We start from the raw sequence: 25,225 nt of genomic DNA, 5'->3' as shown, positions 1-25,225 counted from the left end.
TATTTAAGAGTAAAATACTAGTTTTAGACTAACTCTCTTTCAAATTATGACCACTGTTACCCAGAGGTGCCTTTAATCTGAGGTCAATAATTAATCCTATCACATTACACAATACTCAAGCCTGCTGTACAGTCTGTTGAATCTACTGTATTCACCACTTACAATGTAATCTCCCCTGGGGAGACAAAGTACAGACTGGACAATTGCTTTGCAGAACAGTGACATTCTGTCTGCAAAAATGGCCCTGAGCTTCCACTGACTACTACTTCAGATACCACTATGTTCCCTGGCCAACGTCTCTGTCTTGGGATTGCTACAGTGTTCCAGCACAGCTCAGTGCAGGCTGGAAGCGCAGGCATATTACTTACTGCTTGGGGACTCTGCAGCCTTCAGGACTTGATATTGAGTTCAATAATTTTAGGGCCTGAGCACCTTCATCCAAGCCCTGCTCACGTGGCCTTGTCATCACATGGGCTGGTACCTCTACCAACTCATTGTAAGCCAGTAATGCTCCCTATTAACAGCTACTGATTCTCCCAGCCTGACCATTACTTTGTCTGCCCAATTGCTGTTCTCTGTCTCCGCATCTATTGTTTATTTCTCCCCCTCCGCCCAACCCATCTTCAGCACACATACCAATCCTTTCTTGGTTACAGTCAGTTCTGAAGTAGTGTCACTGGACTGAAACGTCAACTCTGCTTTTTTTCTACAAATGCTGCCAGACCTGTTGAGTTTCTCCAGCAATTATGTTTACAAAATCCCAGCTTGGATAACTCTACAAAAACTCCATCAGAGCTGTTCATGAGTACACTGTTATCACGTGTAGAGTTTCCCATGGCCTTCTGCTCAGCAGTTTCTTGATAGTGAAACAATGTGAAAAATGCATTTATGTTCCATTAGGCCTGAGTTCCTCCTTGTCATGTCATCTAATTTATCTTCCAGTCTCACTTCAGCATCCTCCCCAACTGCCCAGGTGTGAATTCTTTAATAAAGTAGTAACTACAGAATGACACAAGGTTGTCCATTTTATCATTTTTTTTATAAATATACCTTCACAGGAGATGGGCTTTTATAGCATTTAATGCCCATCTCTAATTACCATTGAGAAAGTGGTGGTGAGCTGTTGGTGTAGTCCATGGGGAGGTCAGTAGGTACACTAATGCTGTTGTCACCTCAATAATGCTGGACAATAGTCACATCATCATTCAGTGAAGTGGGAATTCATATTAAATATTTTGATGTCCACAGGAACAACACGTGCTGCTGTAAATTATCCAGGCATGGAGCTAACTCAGGTCTTTACACTACACCTACTCTGGTAAAGTAGTTCAAATAGACCCTCAAGCCTGTCCAACCATTCAAAATTCCCAATCTTCACCACTTGTTTATTTTCCTGAATAGTCTGATTTTAATGTAGTGCCTCTGAGTTTCTTTGCTGTTTCTGGCAAGAGATGGTAGCTTTGTGCTATTGTCTGCTAACAAAAAGCACAAACATAACAAGGGAAAATAGAGTTCAGAAGATAGATTCTTAGGAACAGATAAAAGCCGTCTGGCCTCCTGAGCCAATCTGTCATTCAATAGAATTGTGGCTGAACTGCAACCACAATCTACACACTTTCTTTTGTCCCTCTTCGTTTGGTTAACAAAAACTATTGATTTTTAGTTTAAAATCAACTTGGAGGAGAGTTCCAAACCTCCACTAGCATTATTTCATAAGTTCATCTCTGAAAAATCTGCCTTTAGTTGAATCATAGAATCCCTACAGTGCAGAAAGAGGCCATTAATTCTGCACTGACTCTCCGAAGAGCATCCCACCCTGACCCGGTCGTCCACTCTAACCCTGTAAGCCCACATTTACCAAGACTGACTCACTACCCTACACATTCCTGTACACTATGGGCAATTTAGCATGACCAATCCACCTAACCTGCACATCTCTGAAATGTGGGAGGAAACCAGAGCACCTGGAAGAAACCCACACAGACACGGGGAGTGTGTGCAAACTCCACTCGGGTTCCTGGTGCTGTGAGAGTGCAGTGCTAACCACTGAGCTACTGTACCGCCCAACGTTCTTAGACTGTGCTCACTAGCCCTGGACTTCCCAAACGATAAATATGGTTTAGTTCTACCTACTTTTATTGTTCCTGTTAATAAATTGAAAATGTTAATCAATTTAACTGAACCTATTTCTTTCAAGGTCTTGTGCCAACAACTGCTTACAGTACTCTAGATGTGCTCTAATCAGAGCTTCATACAGCTAAAGTATAACTTCTAGCCCTTATATTCTAACAAAAAGGTATTTAATCTGAGGATTGTTTAACCTGAGGGTCACCATGCCTTGGGCAATGAGAAAGGTTGAAAAGGAGAGTCCTCAGCCAGTGCAGGAATGAAAACTGCACTGTTGGCTTTATACTGCATTGCAAACCAATTGTCTAGCCAACATAGCTAGCTGACTCCAGCATAGTCTCACGGTCTACGTATAAAGAAAGGAATTCCTTTACCATTATTTTGTTTTCATTATGATTATTTTCATCACATTTCACCATCAATGTAACTAGATCCACCAAGTCTCTCTGGATCTCCAATGTTTCAACCTTTTCAGCATTTAGGGAGTTCTCTCTTCTATTTAGGTCTGAAGAATATTATCTCATATCAAAATCGACTTGTCATGGCTTTATCTGTTAATTCATCAAAATTGATTTTCTTTCGCATCCATCACAATGCTTATACTGCTAGGTATCTTTGCATTTTTTGGAAAATTGTACATGTGGCAATATTCCATGCCTGGTATGGAGGGAAGGTCTTACGAGGAAAGGCTGAGGGACTTGAGGCTGTCTTCATTAGAGAGAAGAAGGTTGAGAGGTGACTTAATTGAAACATATAAAATAATCAGAGGGTTAGATAGGGTGGATAGGGAGAGCCTTTTTCCTAGGATGGCGACGGCGAGCACGAGGGGGCATAGCTTTAAATTGAGGGGTGAAAGATATAGGACAGGTGTCAGAGGTAGTTTCTTTACTCAGAGTAGTAAGGGAATGGAACGATTTGCCTGCAACAGTAGTAGATTTGCCAACTTTAGGTACATTTAAGTCGTCATTGGATAAGCATATGGACGTACATGGAATAGTGTAGGTTAGGTGGGCTTGAGATTGGTATGTCAGGTCGGCACAACATCGAGGGCCGAAGGGCCTGTACTGTGCTGTAATGTTCTATGTTCTATCTAAACTACTAATAACTGAAGTCCAAACTCAGTACTTTGTGGGACACTACCAGTCATATCCTGAAGAATAGGATGATGAATATTTAGTGAGAAAATACCAACTGAGGTGTGTAATCTTATTTTTATTAGTTACATATTTTGATTGCATAGATCAATGTGCATTGATCTATCACTTCAGAAGTTTCAAGCTTGGGCCTCCGTCTCTCACTCAGGCTACAGTTAAAAATCTTGTTCATTAGCAGTGGCCACATAAATCTTCATACAAAGAAAAGTATTCAGAAAAACATTTGACTCCTTGTGTACTTTGACTGGCCTTCACCCTTATTTGAATTCAACATCCCCGACCCTTTGTCTGCTAATTAGATAATTTTACCTCTTCCAACAGTCCTCAGCTGAACAGGAGATAGGTAGGCCAGAGTATTCATGTTCAACCATCCTGAGATGTGTGATAACATGTCCAAACAGGTGGATTAAAATACCTACAAGCTGTGCATCACTGCATTACATTCCCATTCATCCAGTGAGTTGGATCACTCCTCAACTGACCTACAGGTTTTTATTTTATTCACTTACAGGATTGGATAGCACTAACTGTACCAATGTTTATTGCCCTTTGCCAGCTTCCCTGAAGAAGGTGGTAGTGAGCTGCTTTTTTGAACCACTGCAGTGCACTTGATGTAGGTACACCCAGAATACCTTTAGGAGGAAGATCCAGGGTTTTGACCCAGCTGAGCTGAGTGAAGAATAGCATTACCACAACTAAGTATCAGAAGCTGGTTGATCAAATATTATGAGCAAACCACACTCTAAAGTAGATTTGGTATGTAAGAGGGAGACAGAAATCTTCAAAAGCAGGAAAGAGAAGCTAACTGGGAAAAATGAATATAAACGTACATTTTCTGATTCTGTTTCAGATGGACTTAGTGTCACTTTTACCTCTGGACATTTTGTACATTAAGTTAGGTTTCAGACCTGTACTAAGGTTTCCACGCCTCATGAAGGTGAGCTTATTGATGTTTCCTCCCTCTTATTGAAGTTTTACTCAGACTTCATAACTATTACATGCACTGTCACTGGAAACAATTTGTTGAAGAGGGAATATTATATCTGAATGCAATCAGAAAGAAATAGTCAGGAAGAGTTTACATTTCTAAAACATCTTGCCCAATGTTCATATGTCCCATGTGCTTTATACCCAACTTAGAAATTTTGAAGTGCCGCCAACGTTGTAATTTTGGATATTAAATGCACAGCAAGCTCCCACAGAAAAATCTTAATCAACAGAGAATCTGTTTTATTGATGTTAATGAGGGATAAATATTGGTCAGATATTCTCTAGCCCAATCTCTAAGCCCACAAAAACCTGATCTCACTGTGTGATAGCAGCAAGTCTGAAATATCCCATTTGCCTCTGATCATTACTGTATCATCCAAAGATGTTGATCTCTCCCTGGTTCCTTGACATTGTCAAACAGTTCCAAACTCTCTCTGACTCTGACATTTTCCCGATACCCTGAGGCATGCTGTGGTTCCTTAGTTTAATCTTCATGGAGTCTTATAGCACTGAGGAGAATCTTTCAGCCCACCCATGGCTTTTGAAAGATCTATCCAACAAGGTCCTTTTCTCTGCTCTTCCTCCATAACCCTGTGATTGTTTCCTTTACAAATATGTACGAACAAGCAACAACAGAAGACCACTTGGTCCTTCGAGCATGCTGTGCCATTCAATAAAATCATGGCTGATCTGAATTTAACCTCAACGGTACATTCCTGCACCTCACTGGCAATCTTTCATCCCCTTGTTAATCAAGAACTATTTCCCTTTGCCTTAAAAATATTTAAAGATTCTGCATGTAAACAAATCCTTTTTGAAAATTACTTTTAAACTGTTTTTACCATACTTACAGACAATGCGTTCTAGATTACATCAGCTTAACATTAATTGGGCTGACCTGCAAGAGTTAACTAGCATTAGTGACCCATATGGAACAGTATGAAATCTGTCACACAGGTTTAGTGTCAACTTACATAAGATGCTGAATTATATTTTATTAATTTAAGTTCAGAAATTCCCAGCTGATTTGTTTTGCAATTACACAATGTTGTTGCTTTCAGGTTAGTATTGTATACCCTATGCCAACTGCAAATGCCATGCTCTTACTGAATTAACGTTTCATTAATCTTTTGTAACAGTACATGACCTTTCTTGAATTTAACGACCGGCTGGAGGCTATAATGAGCAAGGCCTATATATATAGGTGCGTACCATTGATTCTAGATATATTTCTTTTCCAGGTCTCGGTGATGTAATTAGATCTTGGGTTTGTATTCTGTGAAACATACTGATACCCAAATGCTCCACTTCATGTCACTGATAATGCTTTCTGTGATAGCTAAGCACTGTTCCTTACAAGACAGTGATTCCCAGATATTACATCCTTTAAACATAATAAAACCCAGATGCTGTCCCCTTTAAATGAGGTGCCATTCGATACTGCCACATCCTGAGCAGGATTTGCTAGACAATTGATGGCAATATCTCAGTGAGGTCATGTGGTGAGATTTTGGGATGACAGGCTCAGAGGCAGCAATGGCTGCCACAGAATACAGACTGATTTCTATCACCAGCAAGGCCTCTGTATATTTGCTGAACTTTTTCTGGTTGGCCAGGACTCTCTAGGACTGTTGCAGCTTCAAATATCTGTGAATAGGTAGATGTTTGATTATTTTGAGCATAACCTGTCAACTTCTCTCATGCTGGAGATTGGAACTGTAAGAGAGAAATGGGGTAGATGGGTGGGGTGGATTTAAGGAGTGGAGGGACATGGAGGGGGTGTGGGCAGAAGGGGAGATATGGAGGGTGGATTAGGGCGAAGGGGTTAATGAGAGGGAGGGAATGGTGGAAATGAGGGGTTTAAGAGGATCAGATGGATGAAGGTTAAGAAGGGTGAATGGGGAGGATTAGGATGAGAGGAGAAGGGGGCAGGTGGAGGAATGAAGGAGATGGAGAACTGAAGAAGATGAAGGAGATTTGGGGGGAAGGAGAAGAGAACACTGAGGGGTAAACAAGCAATGACGCATGCTCAAATTTTTACCCACATTCCACAAATTTACACTCCAGTGACACATGAATTGAAACGGGGTCATGGCAGAGAAAGTTTGAGAAACATTAATCTAGAATATCTGCTAGCAAGACTTTCTAATCAGCCTTTTCAGAGATGTTATTACCCATCCCTGGAGCAGGTGGGACTTGAACCAATACCTCCTGGATTAGAGTAAAAGACATGACCACCACACCACAAAAGCCCCTACACAATATCTGCTATTGTGCTATGTCAGGATATTGCTTTGTTAGTGAGTTTTGAGAAGATTTGTAGCTCAGGTTGAGGTTCTGGATGTGAGTTTGCTCGCTGAGCTGGAAGGTTAGTTTTCAGACGTTTCGTCACCATTCTAGGTAACATCATCAGTGAGCCTCCGACAAAGCGCTGGTGTTATGTCCCGCTTTCTATTTATATGTTTAGGTTTCCTTGGGTTGGTGATCCACCACCATCACATCACCAACGCAGGAAATGACATGGCGACAAAACGTCTGAAAACGAACCTTCCAGCTCAGCAAGCAAACTCACGTCCAGAATTGCTGTGTTACTCTGGACAGAGACTGGCCATCACTATGTTACAGGATTACTCAGAGACATAATCAAAACTCCTTTGTCTGGAAGGTCAATGATAAACAAGAGCCATACTATTGCTCCTTTATACAAATGGGAAGTTGCAGACAGGAGTATTTAATTACCCTGAGAGACTAAAGGACAAAGAACCTACTGACAAGAGTCAAAGATGCTTTAAATTCCCACAAAATCCTGTTAGTGCAATCAGAAAACTTTGGTCTTCTTGCTTTTGAGTCTACGACGCAAAGTTGTTAAATTTCATGAATCTGCAAAACTGATTTGGGAGAATCTGCCCTGAATAGATGGATCTTCACTTAACATAAGAAATCTGGAATTAAAAATCTACTGATGGCCAGTAACCATTGTTGATGGTTGGAAAAACCCAGATGGCTGCCTCATGCCCTTCAGGGAAGGAAATGAGCCATCTTCATCCAGTCTGGCCTAAATGTGAATCCAGAACCACAGCCATGTGGTTGACTTTTAACTTTCCTCTGAAATAGTCTAGCAAGCTACTCAATTGTGTCAATCACTACAAAGTCTCGACAAAGAAATGAAGCCAGCCAGACCACCTGGCATCTACCTAGGCACTGGAAAGAACAACAGCAGAAACAGCCCGTTTACCCTGCAAATTACTCCTGACTAACAGTTTGGCTAGTGCCAAAATTGGGAGGGCTGTCTGAAAGACTAGTCAAGAAAGATCCTGACATAGTCATACTCATGGAATCATATCAAACACACAATGTTCCAGACACCACCATTACCATCTCTGGACACGTCCTGCCTCACCAGCAGAACAGAATCAGTAGAGGTGACAACACATTGGTGCAGGATCAGGAGGGAGTTGCCCTGGCAGACCTCAACATTGACTTTAGACCCCATGAAGTCTCATGCCTTCAGGTCATACCTGAAGAAAACCTGTTGCTTGTTACCATCCTCCCTTAGCAGATGAATCAGTACTCCTCCATGTTGAACAACATGTGGAGGAAGCACTGAGGGTCCCAAGGACGCGAAACATACTCAGTGGATATTTCAGCACCCACTTCCAAGAGTGGTTCACCAACAGCACTACTGCTTGAGCTAGTCAGGTCCTAAAGGATATAGGGTCAGGCTGGGTCTGTGGCAAGTGATGAGGGAACCAACAAGAAGGAAAAAAAATACTTGACCTCATCCTTACTAATCTGCCAGCTGCAGTGCATCTGTCCATGACAGTATCACTAACAGCAACCACCACACAGCACTTGTGGAGAAGTCCCAACTTCACATTGAGAATAACCTCCATTGTACTGTCTGGTACTATCACCATGCTAAATAGGACAGGCTTCAAACTGATGTGGCAATTCAAGCCTGGGCATCCATGAGGTTCTGTGAGCCATCAATAGCAGCAGAATCAGACTCCAACACAATCTGTACTTCAGTCAGCATACCCCCACTCAGCCATTACCATCAATCCAAGTGATGAAACCTAGTTCAAAGCAGAATGCGAGGTGGCTTGCCAGCAGCAACACCAGACATACCTAAAAATGAAGTGTCAACCAAGTGAAGCTACCAAGCAGGACCACAACCAACGGATTGGATTGAAGATCTGCTGTCTGCCACGTCCAGTCATTAATGGTGGTGAACAATTAAATTTACTGGAGGAGGAGACTCCACACAAGTGTTCCTATCCGTAATGGTGCAAGAGACCAACACATCAGTGCTGAAGCATTCTCAGCAATCTTTAGCTAGAAGTGCCAAGTGGATGAACCATTTCTATGACATTCAGTAGTCCCAGCATCACAGATACCAGTCTTCAGCCAATTCGATTCTCTCCAAATGACATTAAGAAAAGGCTGGAGGCACTGGATAGTGCAAAGGTTATGGATCGTTATTACATTCGGGCAACAGTACTGAAGACTTGTGCTCCAGAACTTGCGCTCCACTAGCCAAGGTCTTCCAGTACAGTCATAACACTGGCATCTACCTAACAATGTAGAATCTTGCCCAGAGATATTCCATCCACATAAAGCAGGGCAAATCCAACCCAGCCAAATACTGCCTCATCAGTCTACTCTGGACCACCAAAAAAGTGATGGAAGGTGTCATCAACAGCGCTGTCAAGCAGCGCCTGCTCAGAAATAACCTGCTCAATGACATGCAGTTTGGGCTCGGCCAGGGCCACTCAGCTCCTGACCTCACTACAGCCTTGATCCAAACATGGACAAAAGAGCTGAATTCCAGAGGTGAGGTGACAGTGACAGCCTGTGACATCAAGGCTGCATCTGACGGAGTGTGGCATCAAGAAGACCTTGATGAAGGGCAAGCAATGATTTTGTTGCTCAAATGCCAAAGAATGACCATCTATGATAAGAAACAATCTAAGCACTGTCCCCTTGACATTCAATGGTGTTACCATCACTGAATTCTCCACTATCAACATCCTGGGAGTTCCATCGACCGGAAGCCCAACTGGACTCACCATGTAAACACAGTGGCTACAAGAACAGGTTAGAGATTAGGAAACCAGCACTGAGTAACTCACCTCCTGATTCCCCAATCCCTGTCCACCATCTACAAGGCACAAGCCAGGAGTGTGATGGAAAGTTCCTACTTGCTTGGATGAGTGCAGCTTCAAACACAGCCAAGAAGCTTTACACCATCCAAGACAAAGCAGCCCACTTGATTGGCACCACATTCACTAACAATCACTCCCTATACTACCAACGCTCAGGAGAAGCAGCGTATACTATCTACAAGTTGCACTGCGGTAGTTCACCAATTCAATTCAAGATAGCACCTTCCAAATCTACAACCGCTTCCGTCTGGAAGGACAATGGCAGCAAATACATGGGAATACTACAAATTGCAAGTTCCTTTCCTGACTTGGAAATATATCACTGGGTCAAAATCCAGGAATTTCTCCTTAATGTCATTTTGGGTCAACCCACAGTATGTGGGCTGCAGTGGTTCAAGAAGGCAGCTTACCACCACCTTCTCAAGGACAAGGGATGAACAATAGAAATGTTTGCCAGCAGCAATGCTCTCATCCTGCAAATGAATAATGAAATACTCCGGGGGTTGTGACTGGGTGGAAAATGGAGACAGGTCCACTTACCCCAGCAACAGTGTACAGGCAGCCACTGGGGCTGGCAGGTGTGCATATGGGATGTTTAACAGGCCCAATTTAATGCTCTATGACATTACTCCAGTTATACTAAAATCAATTTGGAAAGTGCCTTCGAGCCCCTACCCTTTATGACTCCTCATACTTCTAATATCCCATCAAGGGTCACAATTTCAAGACTTCCTGCAGAAAGCTAGGTGTGAGATGTTGAGAAACTTTACTCAGAGAGTTGTTATGAGTTGGACTGCACTGCCTGAGGAAGTAGTGGAGGCAGATTCCATAGGAGGTTTCAAAAGAGAGCAAGATATATACTCGAAAGTGAAGTCAAAGGGCTACAGAGATAGGGCTGGAGAATGGAACTACTGGGTAGTTCTTTTGGGAGCTGGTACAGACGTAAGGGGTTGAATGGCCTCCTTCTGTACTGTAAAATTCTATCATTCTACGTAATGCCTTCCATCCAATCCCAATGTCCCATGTTGTGATCTCAGAATACAGAACCAATTTTATGTTCCGATCCCACTGACCCAGTAATCTTTTATTTTTAAAACAGATAAGTTCTAGGGGACTTACTAAGAGAATAAAGCTGCAATATTCCAAGTTTTGAACAAACACCAATAAACTTTACTGTATAATGTTAGCCATGATGTGGAGATGCCGGTGTTGGACTGGGGTGGGCAAGGTCAAAAATCACACGACGCCAGGTTATAGTCCAACAGGTTTATTTGAAAATACAAGCTTTCAGAGCTTGCATTCTCAAACAAACCTGTTGGACTGTAATGTTAGAACAGTAATGTAATCAACATTAAATGCACAACTTATTTCTAACACCCAGAGGTAGCATATGGTAAATATAGGTAACAGACCATGAACAAACACCACACAGTACACATCAAACTGCAAGTGTGATCAGAACAGATCCCAAGGATCTCTCAGTAACTGCCCAGAAGTTAACGACACAATGGGTATCTTATTAAAGATCTCAACAGATTGCAATTCTGTTTAGCTGATCTGACAAAACTGTCTCCTGAGCAAAAGGCTGTCTCAATGACTGCTCCTATTCTGGTTGATCATATTCCTTTTCTGGTCCACTTATTCATAGACAACAACTCCTGCTTTTCACAGGTAGCTAGCTTCATCAAGTTAAAACTTTGCTGTATTTGCCTGAGACATAATCTTGCTCAGTTGCATGATTTGCTGTGGATTTTCAAACCTCACTCTCAACAAAACTGAACTATTAATTGTATAAGACTTCTCTCAATCCCTCTTGGGACTTCCCTGAACTCCTATTATGTAGAACTTTTCAAGTGTAGTAGGACTTCGCTGAATTCTCACTTACTAAGCTTGTGTTGTTCAGCTGACTTTAGTAATCCATTTAACAGCAGCTCTGCCTAACACAGAGTCTGCTTCTGTCTCTGTCTTTTACTCCAACTGACGGCTAGACTGTTGCTTATAACTGTTGCTCCGAATTCCAGCTGTACAGAGCTTTTCAACTGCTCTTTACTTCTCGTTGCATCCCTAACTACAGTCAGTATAGATTCAGTGCAGTCCGGTTGCCTTCCCTAAAGTATAACTAAAAATCAGAACTTCTAACATAGAAAATACACCTCTCTCTCTCTCTCTCTCTCTCTCTCTCTCCCTCCCCAAACTCACTGACCTTCAAACCCTGTCTGTAATCTTTTGAACTCTACTTCAGTGGCCTATAAAAAATCTGGCAATAAGCCTTGCCTCTATTGCTGATGAGATTTCAACGTTGCCACTCAGCAACTTTTGGAGTTATTTCTTCCATAAATGTTACTAGTCATGGATGGCTGACTTATTCAGTACAACAAAATGCATGTAACTGAAGGATTTCATCATATGCCTTATAGCTTTCATGCCAACATATGTCCCTGAACCCATCCTATGGTAGCCCGATGCCAAGTTAGCACAAACTAATGCCAACTCATGAAGTCCCTCATAATCTCTATGGCGATTGGTGGAAACTCTTGCCAACTCATGCCCCCACACACCACCCTTTGCCCTCATAACCTCCAGACATGGTGTGATTTTCTTCCAAAATGGAAATAGCAGTAGATTGAAATGACTGAGCCATTTGAAAGCTATTTCCACCTTTCATGGTTATTCTTAATATTTCTAAAAAGGTACCCAATCTCTGCAATAAATTCAGACAAGTTTTGACTGTTTTTTTGAAATTTGTAAATCCCATGAGATGCGTTTGAGAGGCTGCAGTGACAAAAATTGTTTCTGAGAGAAAGGCTCTTTTAAACATGCTACTACCTCAATGAACCACAGATGTGCAAAGTATGTCCAATTCACTCTTTCCTCATCCATCCACCATCCCCACCACTACCACCCTGAACTCCACTTCAGCTGAAAATGGTGGGTGCCAGACGTAGTTTGGGAGATTCGGTATTTCATTCTATAAGCCATTTTAGCAAAAGTGTTGGCCTCTGTAAATTTGCTACAACTCACCAAGTGACATCTTAAAATGCATCACAGCTCCGTCACATGAAGGGACCGTGAGTCACAGAAATACAGTCAAAGCTCACTCATACAGTAATTTGATGAGGCTCAGACAGTAACAGTACTGATTCATCTTGTGTATAGTGATATTGAGACACTTAGTAATCTTCATGTAATAAATAAATCAATGGCTAGTTTTCCAGTTATATTTAAAAAGGTAGCATTGAATTCAAAAGAATGCCTTGTGTTTTACAGAGTGATAAGGACCACAGTATACCTACTGTACAGCCTCCATATAAATGCCTGTCTCTACTACTGGGCATCTGACTATGAGGGTATTGGAGCCACAAAGTGGGTCTATGATGGGGAAGGAAACAGGTAGGGATCTTTCCATGCTTCTGTGTACTAGGATTTGCTGAATCAAATTTGTTGCCCATTTTGAAACTGAGTTATTATGAAGGTTTTCTGATTGACAAATATGTGCCTATATATTCAGGGCACAATTCTCCGCTGGAGCGGCAGCAGAGGGCAGGGGCAGGAAATCACCCAATGAGATGCCCGAAATGAAAGGTCTGCACAGAAATGTTTAAAAATAGTTCCCTCAAGTCACCCAGTTCTTCTAGATTTCCTCCTGCAGTTAACGGTGTGGTGTTAAGTGCTATTTGATGTAAGGCTCTCGACCTGTTGCCTTCTGTATATGAATGGATTCTCAATTTTTGATGGAGTCAGGAAAGAGACTGGGAACAATGTGAAAAGTGCATTTTCAAAACGTGCCAATGGATCCTGCCTCCTCTGGAACTTATTACAGTTTTCAAAGGGAGGATTGGGTGTGGGGGAGGATGAGGGATGCACTTGCCTCTACCTGAAGGCCCATTAAACTCCTCGAAAAGCTTTTAAGTGGGCTGAGGAGGTGAGAATACAATTTTCAAAATTAAAATCGACAAATCCAAACACACTGGTGCATGTTAGTGATCAGTGGTTGGCTTCGAAGTTGACAGAAGTTAAACACAGGAGGAGCCTTGCACAGGATCATGATCTTTATCTGCCATTTGTATATTTTAGTGTTCAGCAAGGCTGCTGGCCCTCTTGAGCTGCTGCTTCTGTTCTTCTGTGTGGCCCTCTTGTGGCTGCCATCAGTCCTTGCCGCTTGCGCTCTTCAGGCAGCTCCTGCCTCCAGGTAATATTCAACGCCACTGATTGGACACTGAGGTCACCTTCAACCCAATTGGGACATTTACAATTAATTATATTGTCTCATGAATGATGCAGTTGAGGAGGTAAAGTGGGACCGTAAGCTTTTCAGATGTTGGGTTCCCACTGTTGGGTTGAAAACAGTGCCCTATAAGTTCTGCTATTTGGGCACCGAGGCACTAACATACATCAGTTACATTAGCCATAGGTTTGATCTCACCATGGCAGATGATGGCATTTTAATTTAATACAACCTGAAATTGAAAAAAGCCTAATGGCAATCATTTAACCATTGTCAATTGTTGTAAAACACCTATCTGGTTCACTTAAGTCCTTTAGGGAAGGATATCTGCTATTCTTTCCAGGTTTAGAGTACATGTGTCTCCAGTCAGCAATGTGACTGATCCTTAAATGCCCTCTATTGTATCAAATTACAAAAACGTCTAAAGAACGAAATGAAACAGGACAGACCACTGAGCATCAACCTGGACACTGGAAACCACAATAGCAAACATGGTCCTGTCAACCCTGCAAAGTCTTCCTCACCAATATGCAGAACTTATGCCAAGATTGGGAAAGCCGTCTTACAGACTAGCCTGACTTATTCAAACTCACACAATCAGACCTTACAGACAATGTCCCAGACACACTGTTGCCCTCCCTGGGTATGCCCTGTCCTCCTGGCATACTTGTTTGACCGAGTATGTCCAAAGGAGCTCTAGCAAATCTGGATTTAATGTGAATGAAAGGGATAATTCAGTGTTAACTGGAATCCTACTAAACAAAAAGGAAGATTGTTGGGCGTCAATCACCCCAGCCGAGGACATCACAGGGTAGTGTCCCAGGCCTAACCATCTTTAGCTGCTTCATCAATGACCATTCCTCCATCATAAGGTCAGAGGTGGAGTTGTCCATTGATGATTGTACAATGCTCAAAATTTACATTTGCACAGATACTGAAGCAGTCTGTGTCCATATGCAATAGGGGGCTGACAACATCCAAGTTTGGACTCATAAGTGGCTACGAACACTTGTTCATTGCCATTGAATGAATCCCTGACTATCAAAATAAAAACATAGAAAATAAGAGCAGGGTAAGCAATATGATCATGACTGATCATCCAACTCAGTACCCTGTTGGAGGCTTCGCAGTGAGGTTAAAATAGTATCAGAGATAATGATGAAGGGTCTAGGCCCGAAACGTCAGCTTTTGTGCTCCTGAGATGCTGCTTGGCCTGCTGTGTTCATTCAGCCTCACATTTTATTATCTCAGTACCCTGTTCCTGTTTTCACTCCATTTCTTTGATCCGTTAGCCTGAAAAACTATATCCAACTCCTTCTTGAAAACATTCTATGTTTTGCCTTCAAACACTTTCTGAAGCAGAGAATTCCACAGAGTCACTGTTCTTTGGGTGAAGAAATTTTGTCTTATCTCAATACTAAATGGCTTACCCCATATGATTAAATTATGCTCCCTGGTTTCGAAATCACTTGGCAGCAGAAACATCTTTCCTGAATTTACCCTGTCTAGACCTGTTCAAATTTTGTAGGTTTCTATGAAATTCCTCCTCATTCTTCCAAATTCAAGCGAATACAGTCCTTACCAATCTAGTCTCTCTCTTCCTACATCAGGCCTGCCATCCCAAGGATCAGGAATCAACATTCTGGGATTACCAGTAACCATAAACAGAACTGAACTATCCACACAAATACTGTAGCTGCAAGGACAGATTAGAAGCACGAATTCTGCAGTGAATAACTCATCTTCTGTATTTTCAATCCCTGTTCAACATCTAAAAGGCATAGATCGGAAGTTCTGCTGGAATATTCTCCACTTCCCTGAATAAATGCAGCTCCAACAACACTCAAGAAGCTTGACATCATCTTGGATAAAACAACCATCTTGATTCACACCCTGTCCACAATCCTCAACATTCTGATGCATTGTGAAAGTAGTGTCTATCATACACAGATACACTGCAGTAACTCACCAGGGTTCCTTCAACAGTACTTTCCAAATCTGTGAACTCAAAGACACAGGCTGAAGATGCAAGGGAGCACCAGCACCTGTATGTTCCCCTCCAAGTCATATACCTTCCTGATACAGTTATTACTGTTCCTTTAGGGTCTGTGGCTTATAATTCTGGTACTCCCAAACAGCAGTCCAGATGTCCTTACATCCCAAAAGATGCAGCTGTTCAAGGAGGCACCTTACCATCAACTTCTCCAGGGCAATATGGGATGGGCCATAAATACTGGCCTAGCCAGTGACATCGAAATCTCATTGATACATTTCTAAAAAGGCTATGTTTAGTTCTAGCACATTCACCTTTTGTCAAGAAATCATGAGTTACCACATTTATCGGATGCTTGAGCGTGAACTTAAGGTGAACGCTACATTTGACCACAGATGAAATTTAAATTGAAGCCTTTTTGTGCTGTCTAAAATGAAGGTTAAAAAATCCCATGGCAATATTTTGAAGAAATGTAGAAAGCATCCCTCCATTCACTCTCCAAGGCATTTTTTAAAAATCCCTCAATCAGGTTTAACTTAACCAATTTGAAGAAATCTGACCTTTATCTCAGTTATCTCCTCCCCACCGTACAGTCATATCATTTCCGAGGTGGTGCACAGAACAGAGATACTCTCCAACATTACTGTATTACCACCTCAGGCAAAAAATTGCAGTGCAGAAGACCATATAGACCATGTGACATATGAACATCAACACAATTCATATATAGGACAGTATCTCTCTAAGTCAAGAACTGGAACAGGTTGCTGTTGAAAAGATAAAAGTGTTGACTATGGGAATTTGCTGTGCAACATTTGGCTGCTGTATTTGCTACATTTCAAGTGATTATAGTTCAAAAATATCTCATTGGCTGCAATTTGCTTTGGAATGTTCTGAAGATGTGCAAGGCTCTTAGTAAAAGCAACTCTGTTTTTCTTATTATTATAATGACCATAACTGTAACCCACTTTCTTAACATTGTTTGCATGATACAGCTTTACTTCTGGACATTGTTCCATAAAATTATGCCTTAAAAAGGAAAAGGAGAACGAGAGTTGGGACATCAAACATTGCTACATACAGCTGGCCTTTTCTAGTGATCATAATTCTTCTAGATCAGAACTCCCTTCTGAAACAAGTCATTGCAACACCAGTGCCATTTTCTCACCTTACCCCTTGATTAATACCTGATCCTCGTCCTGGCCATTAGTCACAAGCAGTATAACTCCTGAGATAGCCATTTCAAATATGCTGCAAAAGGTTCCTCAGCTACCCAAGAAATAGTTTTGGTATCATTTTCTTGCAGTGACTAAGAGTTTTTTCAACCTTAAAAAAATTGTAAGTATATAGCAGATGTTACAGGTGATGAACTGTTGAGGAGCTTTTGGCCTTGCAGGTATTTTGCGATAGTGATCTTCTAGGTTCTCAACTTGGGTAGGAGAAGGGAGCAAAGAATGTTGCAGCTGGAGGCAGAATAGAGACTTCATGCCTAAAGGAATCTCCTTCGTCCCAGTGGAAATTAGAAGCCCAGATAACTGCCAGTATGTTACTCTGATGAGATACAGGTCTATGAAATAATGAAAAGAATAGCTCATGTATCTCTTGACAGACTCCAGCTTGACAGATGGAGAAGACCAAAGGACATGAGATTAAACAATAAGGATGAAAGAATGTTAAAAAAAGTTTTGACAACAGATTTGACAGGCTCTTCTTTTCCCAGAGAGTAGTGAGCCTCTGCAGTGTATTGTCACTTGGAGCAATGGTTGCTGATTCAGTCTTTTCAAGAGCAAGCTGATCCAGTTCTTGACTCAAGCAGATATTGTACTATATCAGGAAAGGGCTACTGCACTGTTTGTCTTCTGCACCATACTTCTCTACATACATAGCATGAGTGGAGATGGGCCATGAATGCTGCCTTACCAATGTCATTTATAGTCAAAGAACTGATAAGAAAAATAAATAACCACCACTTAGAGCCATTGTGGAAATTGCAAAAATAGTTTAAAATATTTAGTTAGCTGGCTTAAGGAGCAATGGGGAAATGCAGCACACGGTTTGCCTTTAAGCTGTACAAACCTGAATATCCCACATTTAACTTGTGATCCCAGGGCAGCTTAGCCAAAGTAGAATTTGGGCCACTACCCTAGGATAGGGAAAAAACAAAAATGATCAGGCACAGTTCCTACCCCTGATAACAAATTGGTAAACTGATCTGGAAAATGTGAGTGTATGGATGTTGGTTGAGATTAAGGTGTTAGCTGTGCTGCTTTAAATGGTCAGGCAGTCTGCTGTTGCCTAGTGTCAAAACTGAAGAATGATCACGGTATCAGAAGACCCACTCTACCATAGGACAACATCCCAATCAATGTTAGCACCTTCAGGAAATGATGGGAGAAACTAATGGATATTAGGTGTTTTGTTATGATTAGAGAAAGGATTAGAGCATTCAGTACCGCAGTGCCCTTCTACATTCATTGAAGATCATGACTGATCTGTATCTTACCTCTGTTTACTCACCTTGGTTTTATATTCCTGAAAATATTCCTTAAAAATCCAACATAGAGTCATACAGTACAGAAACAGACACTTTGGTCCAACCACTCCCTGCCGAACATAATTCCAAACTAAACTAGTACCACCTGGCTGCAGCTGGCCCGTATCCCTCCAAACCTTTTCTAATCGTGTACTTGTTCAAATATCTTTAAAAATGTCGCATATGTACCCACATCTATTACTTCCACAGGGAGTTCCTTTCACTTGCAAACCACTGTCTGTGTAAAAAATTTGCCCCCATGTCTTTTTTTAAATTTCTCTCCTCCCAACTTAAAAATGTGCCCCTTAGTCCTGAAATCTATCATCCTCTGGAAAAACATGACCGTTAACTCTATCAATACCCCTCCTTACTTTATAAACTTTTCTAATGTCGCCTTTAAACCTCCTACAGTCCAGCGAAGAAAGTTCCAGCCTATTCAGCCTTCCTTTATAAGTTAAATCTTCCATACACGGCAACATCCTGGAAAATCTCTTCTGAACCCTCTCCAGTTTAACAATATCCTTCTTAACACTGGGCTACCAGAACCGGCCATAATATTCCAGACGAGGCCTCACCAATGTCCTGTACAACTTCAACATGATTTCTCAACTCTTTTGATCCAGCATCAACAGTAATTAAGGGGAGATGATTCTGGATTGTGATAGCCCTGTGTATGAAGAAATGCTTCCAGACATCATCTCTGAATAGCCTAATTCGAATTTTAAAGTTTAGACTTAGCCACCAGAGGAAATTGTTCATGTTTATATATCTCATCAAATTCTTTAATTGTCTTAAACATCTCAAATTTATCATTGTTTATTCTTGTAATCTCAAAGGAAATGATTTACTAGGAACCCTAGGGTTTAATGTGCTGCTGTTTTTCTTCTCCTGTAGTTACATGAGGTGCTATTACTGGGCAGTGAAGACTCTGATTACAATTGGAGGGCTACCGGACCCACAGACAGTATTTGAAATACTCTTCCAACTTCTCAATTATTTCACAGGCGTCTTTATCTTCTCCATTATGATTGGTCAGGTATGGAAGAAACGAGAACTGAAAGTGTTGAAAATGCCAAACAAAACATGGAAAGCAGGTTCATTAGCTTCTATAAAGAGGGATGATTGGCCAATGTTATGACTTTGCTGCTTCACTGATGCTCAATAAATAATGCATCTTTATTTAACAACTGATTATGTACAACTAGGATATTCCACTATTGTTCTGGATATTGCTCATTCTTCACAAGAATACATGGTATTGTATTAGCATTGTCCTAAGCTAGTTGAATTTGCAAGGCACCTGTGTGCTAAACCTTTCAGAAAGAGCTAGATGGTGTGACTGATTCAATAAGTAGTGAGGTAAGGGTATTTCAAAAAAGAAGTGAACCGCTCCCACACCTCACCCAAACTAATGGCTAAATAGGGAGAGGCCTAATAAGAGAAAGTCATTCACTCGACCATTGATATTTGATATTGAATATTGATCACACCAGATTGTGATTATTATGGGTGCAGAGGCTGGTAAATTTCCTTCTTTCCAACCCCCTCCCCCGCAGACCCTGCAACTCAGTGTGGCATGAGCATACCACTCTGTTGAGTCAGTTGGTAGATGTACTTCCATGTGATTCTGAACCCCACAGAACCAACATTCAATCCCTGGTCTGTGATGAGTTACCAGTTTAGAACTTAGATGGCTGTGGCTAGTGGCAGAAAGGCAAAAGTTTGTAACAAACACTAACTATCTTGGCCCATGCAATGTTGGCCTCACCCCTTGTTTTATCTACCGTCAACTTTGGTTTCAAGAAGTTCCAACTCCCTTTGTTTTGTTTAATAGCCAGATGAATTTTAAATGAATGAGCTTTGTTTATGAGCCCAGAGCAATTAACAAGATAATTCCATAGAAATCAGTGAGCCATAGCAGAGGAACTCACAGAATGATGTGACAAGTTCTGTCCAACAATGTCCAACACTGAAAACCTAGATGCACAGTGTTCATTTCTGGGACCATGCGAATTGTCTCTAAATTCAGGGCAGCAGAAGAAACAACTGGTCATCTCACCACAATTGTTTGTTCCTACAAGTGGGAAAAATCAAGACATGGGCTCTTTGAAATTTACTCAGCTACTTCCAACAGCCAAGAACTACTCTTGATCATTTCTTCCTATCTGAACTTTGCACTACTGACATACATCCTTAATTGGGTATTTGAGTTGTATTGACTGATATTGATAATTTGAAGTACTTTGACTTGTATTGATTGAAATCCATTGATGTTGTTTTTCTACAGATGAGAGATGTGGTGGGCGCAGCCACCGCTGGACAGACATATTATCGAAACTGCATGGATAACACTGTGAGATATATGAACTCTTACAGAATTCCTCGATTCGTCCAGACCAGAGTACGGAAGTGGTATGAATTCACCTGGGAATCCCAAGGAATGCTAGGTATGTCTGCCACTTTTTGCTTCAGGTGATTGTTCTACCTCAGCATCAGCCAATCTGATTGGCCATTAAATGTGGTATCACCTGGGGACAGGGGTTGAATTTTTCTGTGTTTCATAACCATCAAGATCCAGGGCTGGGTTATACTGAGTGTAATTTACCAAGTAAATTATTCTTTGGAACAGCAATTACTCCAGGAATGGAGAGTTGTATGGAGCCAAGATGTCATTGCCCATCATGGAGCAGGACATTATGCAGGAATTCTGGAAGTCACCTTCATAACCATGGCAGGAAACCAAAAGAACTGCAGATGCTGGAAAACAGAAATTGCTGAAAACACTCGGCAGATCTGGCAGCATCTATGGCGAAAAAGCCGAGTTAACGTTTCAGGTCCAGTGACCCTTCCTCAGAACTCATACTGACACGTTTTAGCGGAAGCAAGTTACAGTAGGTCAGCACCATTTCCAGGAATTTCCTTAATGCCTTGCAGAAGAAGGACATACGTTCAGCTTTTAGAAGAAAATGATGAGTTCGAGGTGCAATCAAGGTTGTGGTTTTCCTAAAATAAAATCAGAAAATGCTGGAGAAACTCCATAGGTCTGGCAGCAAATGTGGAGAAACAGAGGATTCGCATTTTGAGTCTGATATGATTCTTTTTCAAAACATATTAGACTCAATGTAAACACTTTTTCTGTCTCCACAAACGGTATCTGAGCTGCTGAGATTTTCCAGCTCTCTGTTTTTATTTCAGGTCTTCACCATCTGTAATATTTTGTGTTTATTTTTTGAGTTCCCAAAGCTGGGAGTTCTGGCATCTAGGCCACAGTCAGGACATGCAGATGGTATTGTAGCTGCTGACTCTCAATCTGGCTGCCTCCAAAGTTAGAACTTGTGGGTTCAGCCAGTTTTAAGGGTCTGCAAGCAGGATATAGCATCACACGGGGGCTCTTAATACTGGTGAGTACAAGCAGCTGAGATTGATAAAGTTATGGTTGCATGGGTACAATCCCAATAGTTACCAGCTTTGGCTAAGCCTTTCATCCTTAAGTGATAAGATTGCGGAATCAAGCCCCATTCTAGCACATAAATCAGGCTGTCAATTAAGTTTAGTGCAGAAGTAGTTCTACATTTATGGAGGTGGTAGCTTTCGGGTGAGATGTTTGAGGTAAGTTGCATCCACCAACTGAGATAAACACAAAATCCAGTTACAAAATTTGAACAGAAGGGCCACTATAGATCCCTTCTAACCAAATTATTCAGAGATTTTATTATACACCTGTGGAGCAGGTGGGATTTCAACTTGGGCATCTTGACCTCTGTCAAGAAAGGGACAATATCACTGCACCACAACGGTCCACAAGGGCTACAGTGTCCTAACTATAATTTATCCCTCAATCAACATTAGTTTAAACAAATAGATGATTTGATCATATTTTTGTGAGATTGCTATGTATAAATTATATTTCCTACAACAGGCCCCACATTAAAAAAAGATGATCCTTGTTCATGATAAAATGCTTTGAGATACCCTGAGTTTTGAAAGACACTTTTGGGATACCCTGAGTTTTGAAAGACACTTTTGAAGTTTTGAAGTAGGTTGAATACTGGCAATGTAGGCCACCTGTGATTCACTTTCTTCACCTTTGCTAATACCCCAAGAAGTTAGACTAGATGCCCTAGAAGCCGCCCAAAATGGCCAATAAAATTCAGGACATTACCAATTTCTACAGCAACTGTTACTTTAATTCCAAAACACTGATAGGTTGAGCCTGAGTTCCATCATGTGGCTTAACACCGACTCCTGCAGATTGGAGCACCCATCAGCAGACACATCTGACAGGAGGTTGTCTGACCTCAATATGTATCTTCACTAGCATTCTCCTGTTTTGTTATCCAACTGAAGGCCCCATCAGAGAGACCTCATCTGTATCCTTGCCCTCCAATGAGCTGGCATGTACAAATTATTCTTTCCTCCTGGCCCTGCTATAGCCTTCTGGAACTCTGCTCAAGCTGATTCCAAATCCAATTTTGCCTCTAAGATACAGGCACCTGAACTGGTGGACACAAGTATCCAATCAAGTGTCAGGGCCTCTTCACAAGTGCTGTGATATTGCTCTGTCTCTTCCTCTTGAGTGTGTTACGGCTGAACAGGTCATAGTTCTTTGAATATTGAAACCAAGAATTCAGAAAGGCGAAGACTGGAATAAGGGAAAGAAGGTGGGAGGAAAGCAAGAAATCTATGGTCACATCATCTGCTCTACATTCCAGATAGCAGGATGATGGTGGGTTGGGAATTGAGAAGGGGCACGTGTCATATCATCCTCAATATTCTTAGAAATAATAGGTGCCATGGATTCTTTTGCAACTGGACCTGTATTGCAGACAACCATCTCATTTATAGCGCTCAGAAGATGTAGGTGTCTATGTCCCCACCAGTTCTGCTCATCTCCCTTTTGTTATATTTTACTTATTCTTTAAGAGAGAGAGCAGAATGTCAGTGATTACCCAAACACAATGTAACACAATGTGTATGGAAGTGTGTGCAAACAGCAGGAGCTAAGTGTGAAGCTGGCAGCATTGGAATATGTCAAGTGCCAGGTCGTGCTGACAGGTGAGTGATGGAATGTGATTCATTGAGTAGTACGAGAGGTTGGTGGATCAGCAGGTTGGAGGTGTCATATGAAGATGCTCACCTTGACCATTCGTGAGGTTGTCCAGCACCTTGTGGCATCTTTGATGGTCCTCAGTGACAAATTCTGCAAATGGCTTCAATGCCCACTACCCCCTTTCTTCTTGATCTTTACCTCCTTGCCCCAGCACCTATAACTATGGAATGTCTCCTCCAGTCCACCTCCATGACTAAAACTCTACTGCACTGCACCTGCGAATCAGACAGCCCTCTCTTTACCTTGGTGTCTGATTGTCATTCTTCAGAATTGCTGTAATAACATTCGATAGCAGCCTTTGTTATTCAGTAAAGCCTCCCTTTAGGAGGAACATGCTGCATTTTAGAAAAGCAGGCTGTCTTCCCCAAATGCTATCAGCACCGGTTCTTCAGGTCACTGTTGAGCACTCAAGCAGCCAGCAATGTGAACTCTGCTTGGAACAACACTACAATTCAGTAAATTAGGAGACAGCACCAAATTTGTCTACCACCTGCCTCCAAAATAACAAGCACAGAGTGTTAGCAGCAAATCACAACCTTGCATTCAAAAAATATGCCGGGATAAGAAGGGTCTTTTCTCGCTGGCTGAATTCTAATTCCAGCTCTCCTTCTCATTATGTTTCCAGATGAGACAGAGCTGCTGGTGCAGCTTCCTGACAAGATGAGATTGGACATTGCTATTGATGTTAACTACAGCATTGTCAGTAAAGTGGCACTGTTTCAGGTATGGAGAGTAACATTTGGAGAAATGTATTCATAGAGTCAGTGAGTATGAGCTGGAATATGCTTCAATGAGTGGATAACACCTCCAGGGTAATGCTGAAATATAAGCAAATATCCCAATGTTCCATTCCCCGTTGTGAACAGAAAGGAGTGATGCCACAGCATCATGCTGTATGGAGCTTTGCACTTCAGACGTACTGAAGCAACTTGACTATTTTCTACCTAAGGTTGCCTCAGCAGCAAATATTTCTTAGTCTCTACTCCAGATTTTCAAAGCTGTTTAATTCTGTACAACAGTGATAATGCATACAATGAAAGACAAATTGAACACCCAGAAGCATTTGGTGTTAGCAGTTGGGAAGAGGTGAAATTTGTGATTCTAGGATGGGAATGCAATTTGGCTCCAACATGCCCACTGAATCACATTTATTCACCTCTGAAATATTGTTATGATAACGGGGTCAGAAGCCTGAAGTATTGTGAATATTTTTAACTTGTAATTCCAAAATGTGTTTTCTTTAAAACAGGTCTAATATAGCCAGAATTGACGCAGATGTCAATTAATTGGCTGTCTCGAAACAATAACTGCAATAACTTTAAAAAAAGACTGCGCAGGACCAATGGGATGCAACACCTAAAGGCGTTAAGAAAACTTCAAACATACTGGAATGTCATCCCTTGTGACTAAACTGATGATCCCGATTCAACAGCAATTCATTCCTTGCAGGTCACGTCCCAAATTGGGACACATTTTATCTCTTGCCCATCAAAGAATATGCGATGACAAGGGTTAAAAATCAGGTATCAACTCCACTGCAGTCTATTGGTGGGAGTGAGCATCCTTGTGGGTACTAGCCTACATTCAAGCACTAGTGTGTTGTGAGGTCACAGTCGAAAAACTGTCCACTAGCGTTGCAGGATGATTCTCTCTCAAACCAGTGTTTCAAACCAGTTTAGAAAGGAATCCAAATAAATGCATTTCCATCAACCTGCATAACTGAGAAAATTTAAAATCGCTTGTTCAACTTCCAACATAAGTGTGAACAGTAACGTGCACTAAAATAGCCACAAATTCAATTCTCTTCAACAAGTTGGAGACTGTTCAGTGTAACCTTTATTTTACTTTTAACTTCTTGGAGTCACCTTCGTTCTAATCTCTGTGTGTATGTTCCATCATGCGGCGGGGTTGAGGGGATATAAAGTATG

General features: G+C 41.5%; 1 protein-coding gene across 9 annotated transcripts in view; it reads left to right on the top strand.

Annotated features, from left to right (window-relative positions):
- LOC125459854 (cyclic nucleotide-gated cation channel beta-3-like) overlaps nt 1–25,225 on the top strand; it is a 189,249-nt gene that overhangs the window by 142,206 nt on the left and 21,818 nt on the right. For all 9 annotated transcript variants that reach the window (XM_048546802.1, XM_048546800.1, XM_048546806.1 and 6 more), the window contains 6 exons: nt 4,132–4,218; nt 5,411–5,475; nt 12,704–12,826; nt 19,082–19,223; nt 20,475–20,634; nt 23,923–24,020. In XM_048546802.1, the coding sequence (XP_048402759.1) occupies nt 4,132–4,218; nt 5,411–5,475; nt 12,704–12,826; nt 19,082–19,223; nt 20,475–20,634; nt 23,923–24,020 (675 nt within the window). The remainder of the gene's footprint in view (nt 1–4,131; nt 4,219–5,410; nt 5,476–12,703; nt 12,827–19,081; nt 19,224–20,474; nt 20,635–23,922; nt 24,021–25,225) is intronic.

The sequence above is a fragment of the Stegostoma tigrinum genome, chromosome 16 (genome assembly GCF_030684315.1).
Source record: "Stegostoma tigrinum isolate sSteTig4 chromosome 16, sSteTig4.hap1, whole genome shotgun sequence".
NCBI lineage: Eukaryota > Metazoa > Chordata > Chondrichthyes > Orectolobiformes > Stegostomatidae > Stegostoma > Stegostoma tigrinum.
Note: the sequence above shows the minus strand (reverse complement) of the source record. Positions and strands in the feature narration are given on the sequence as shown.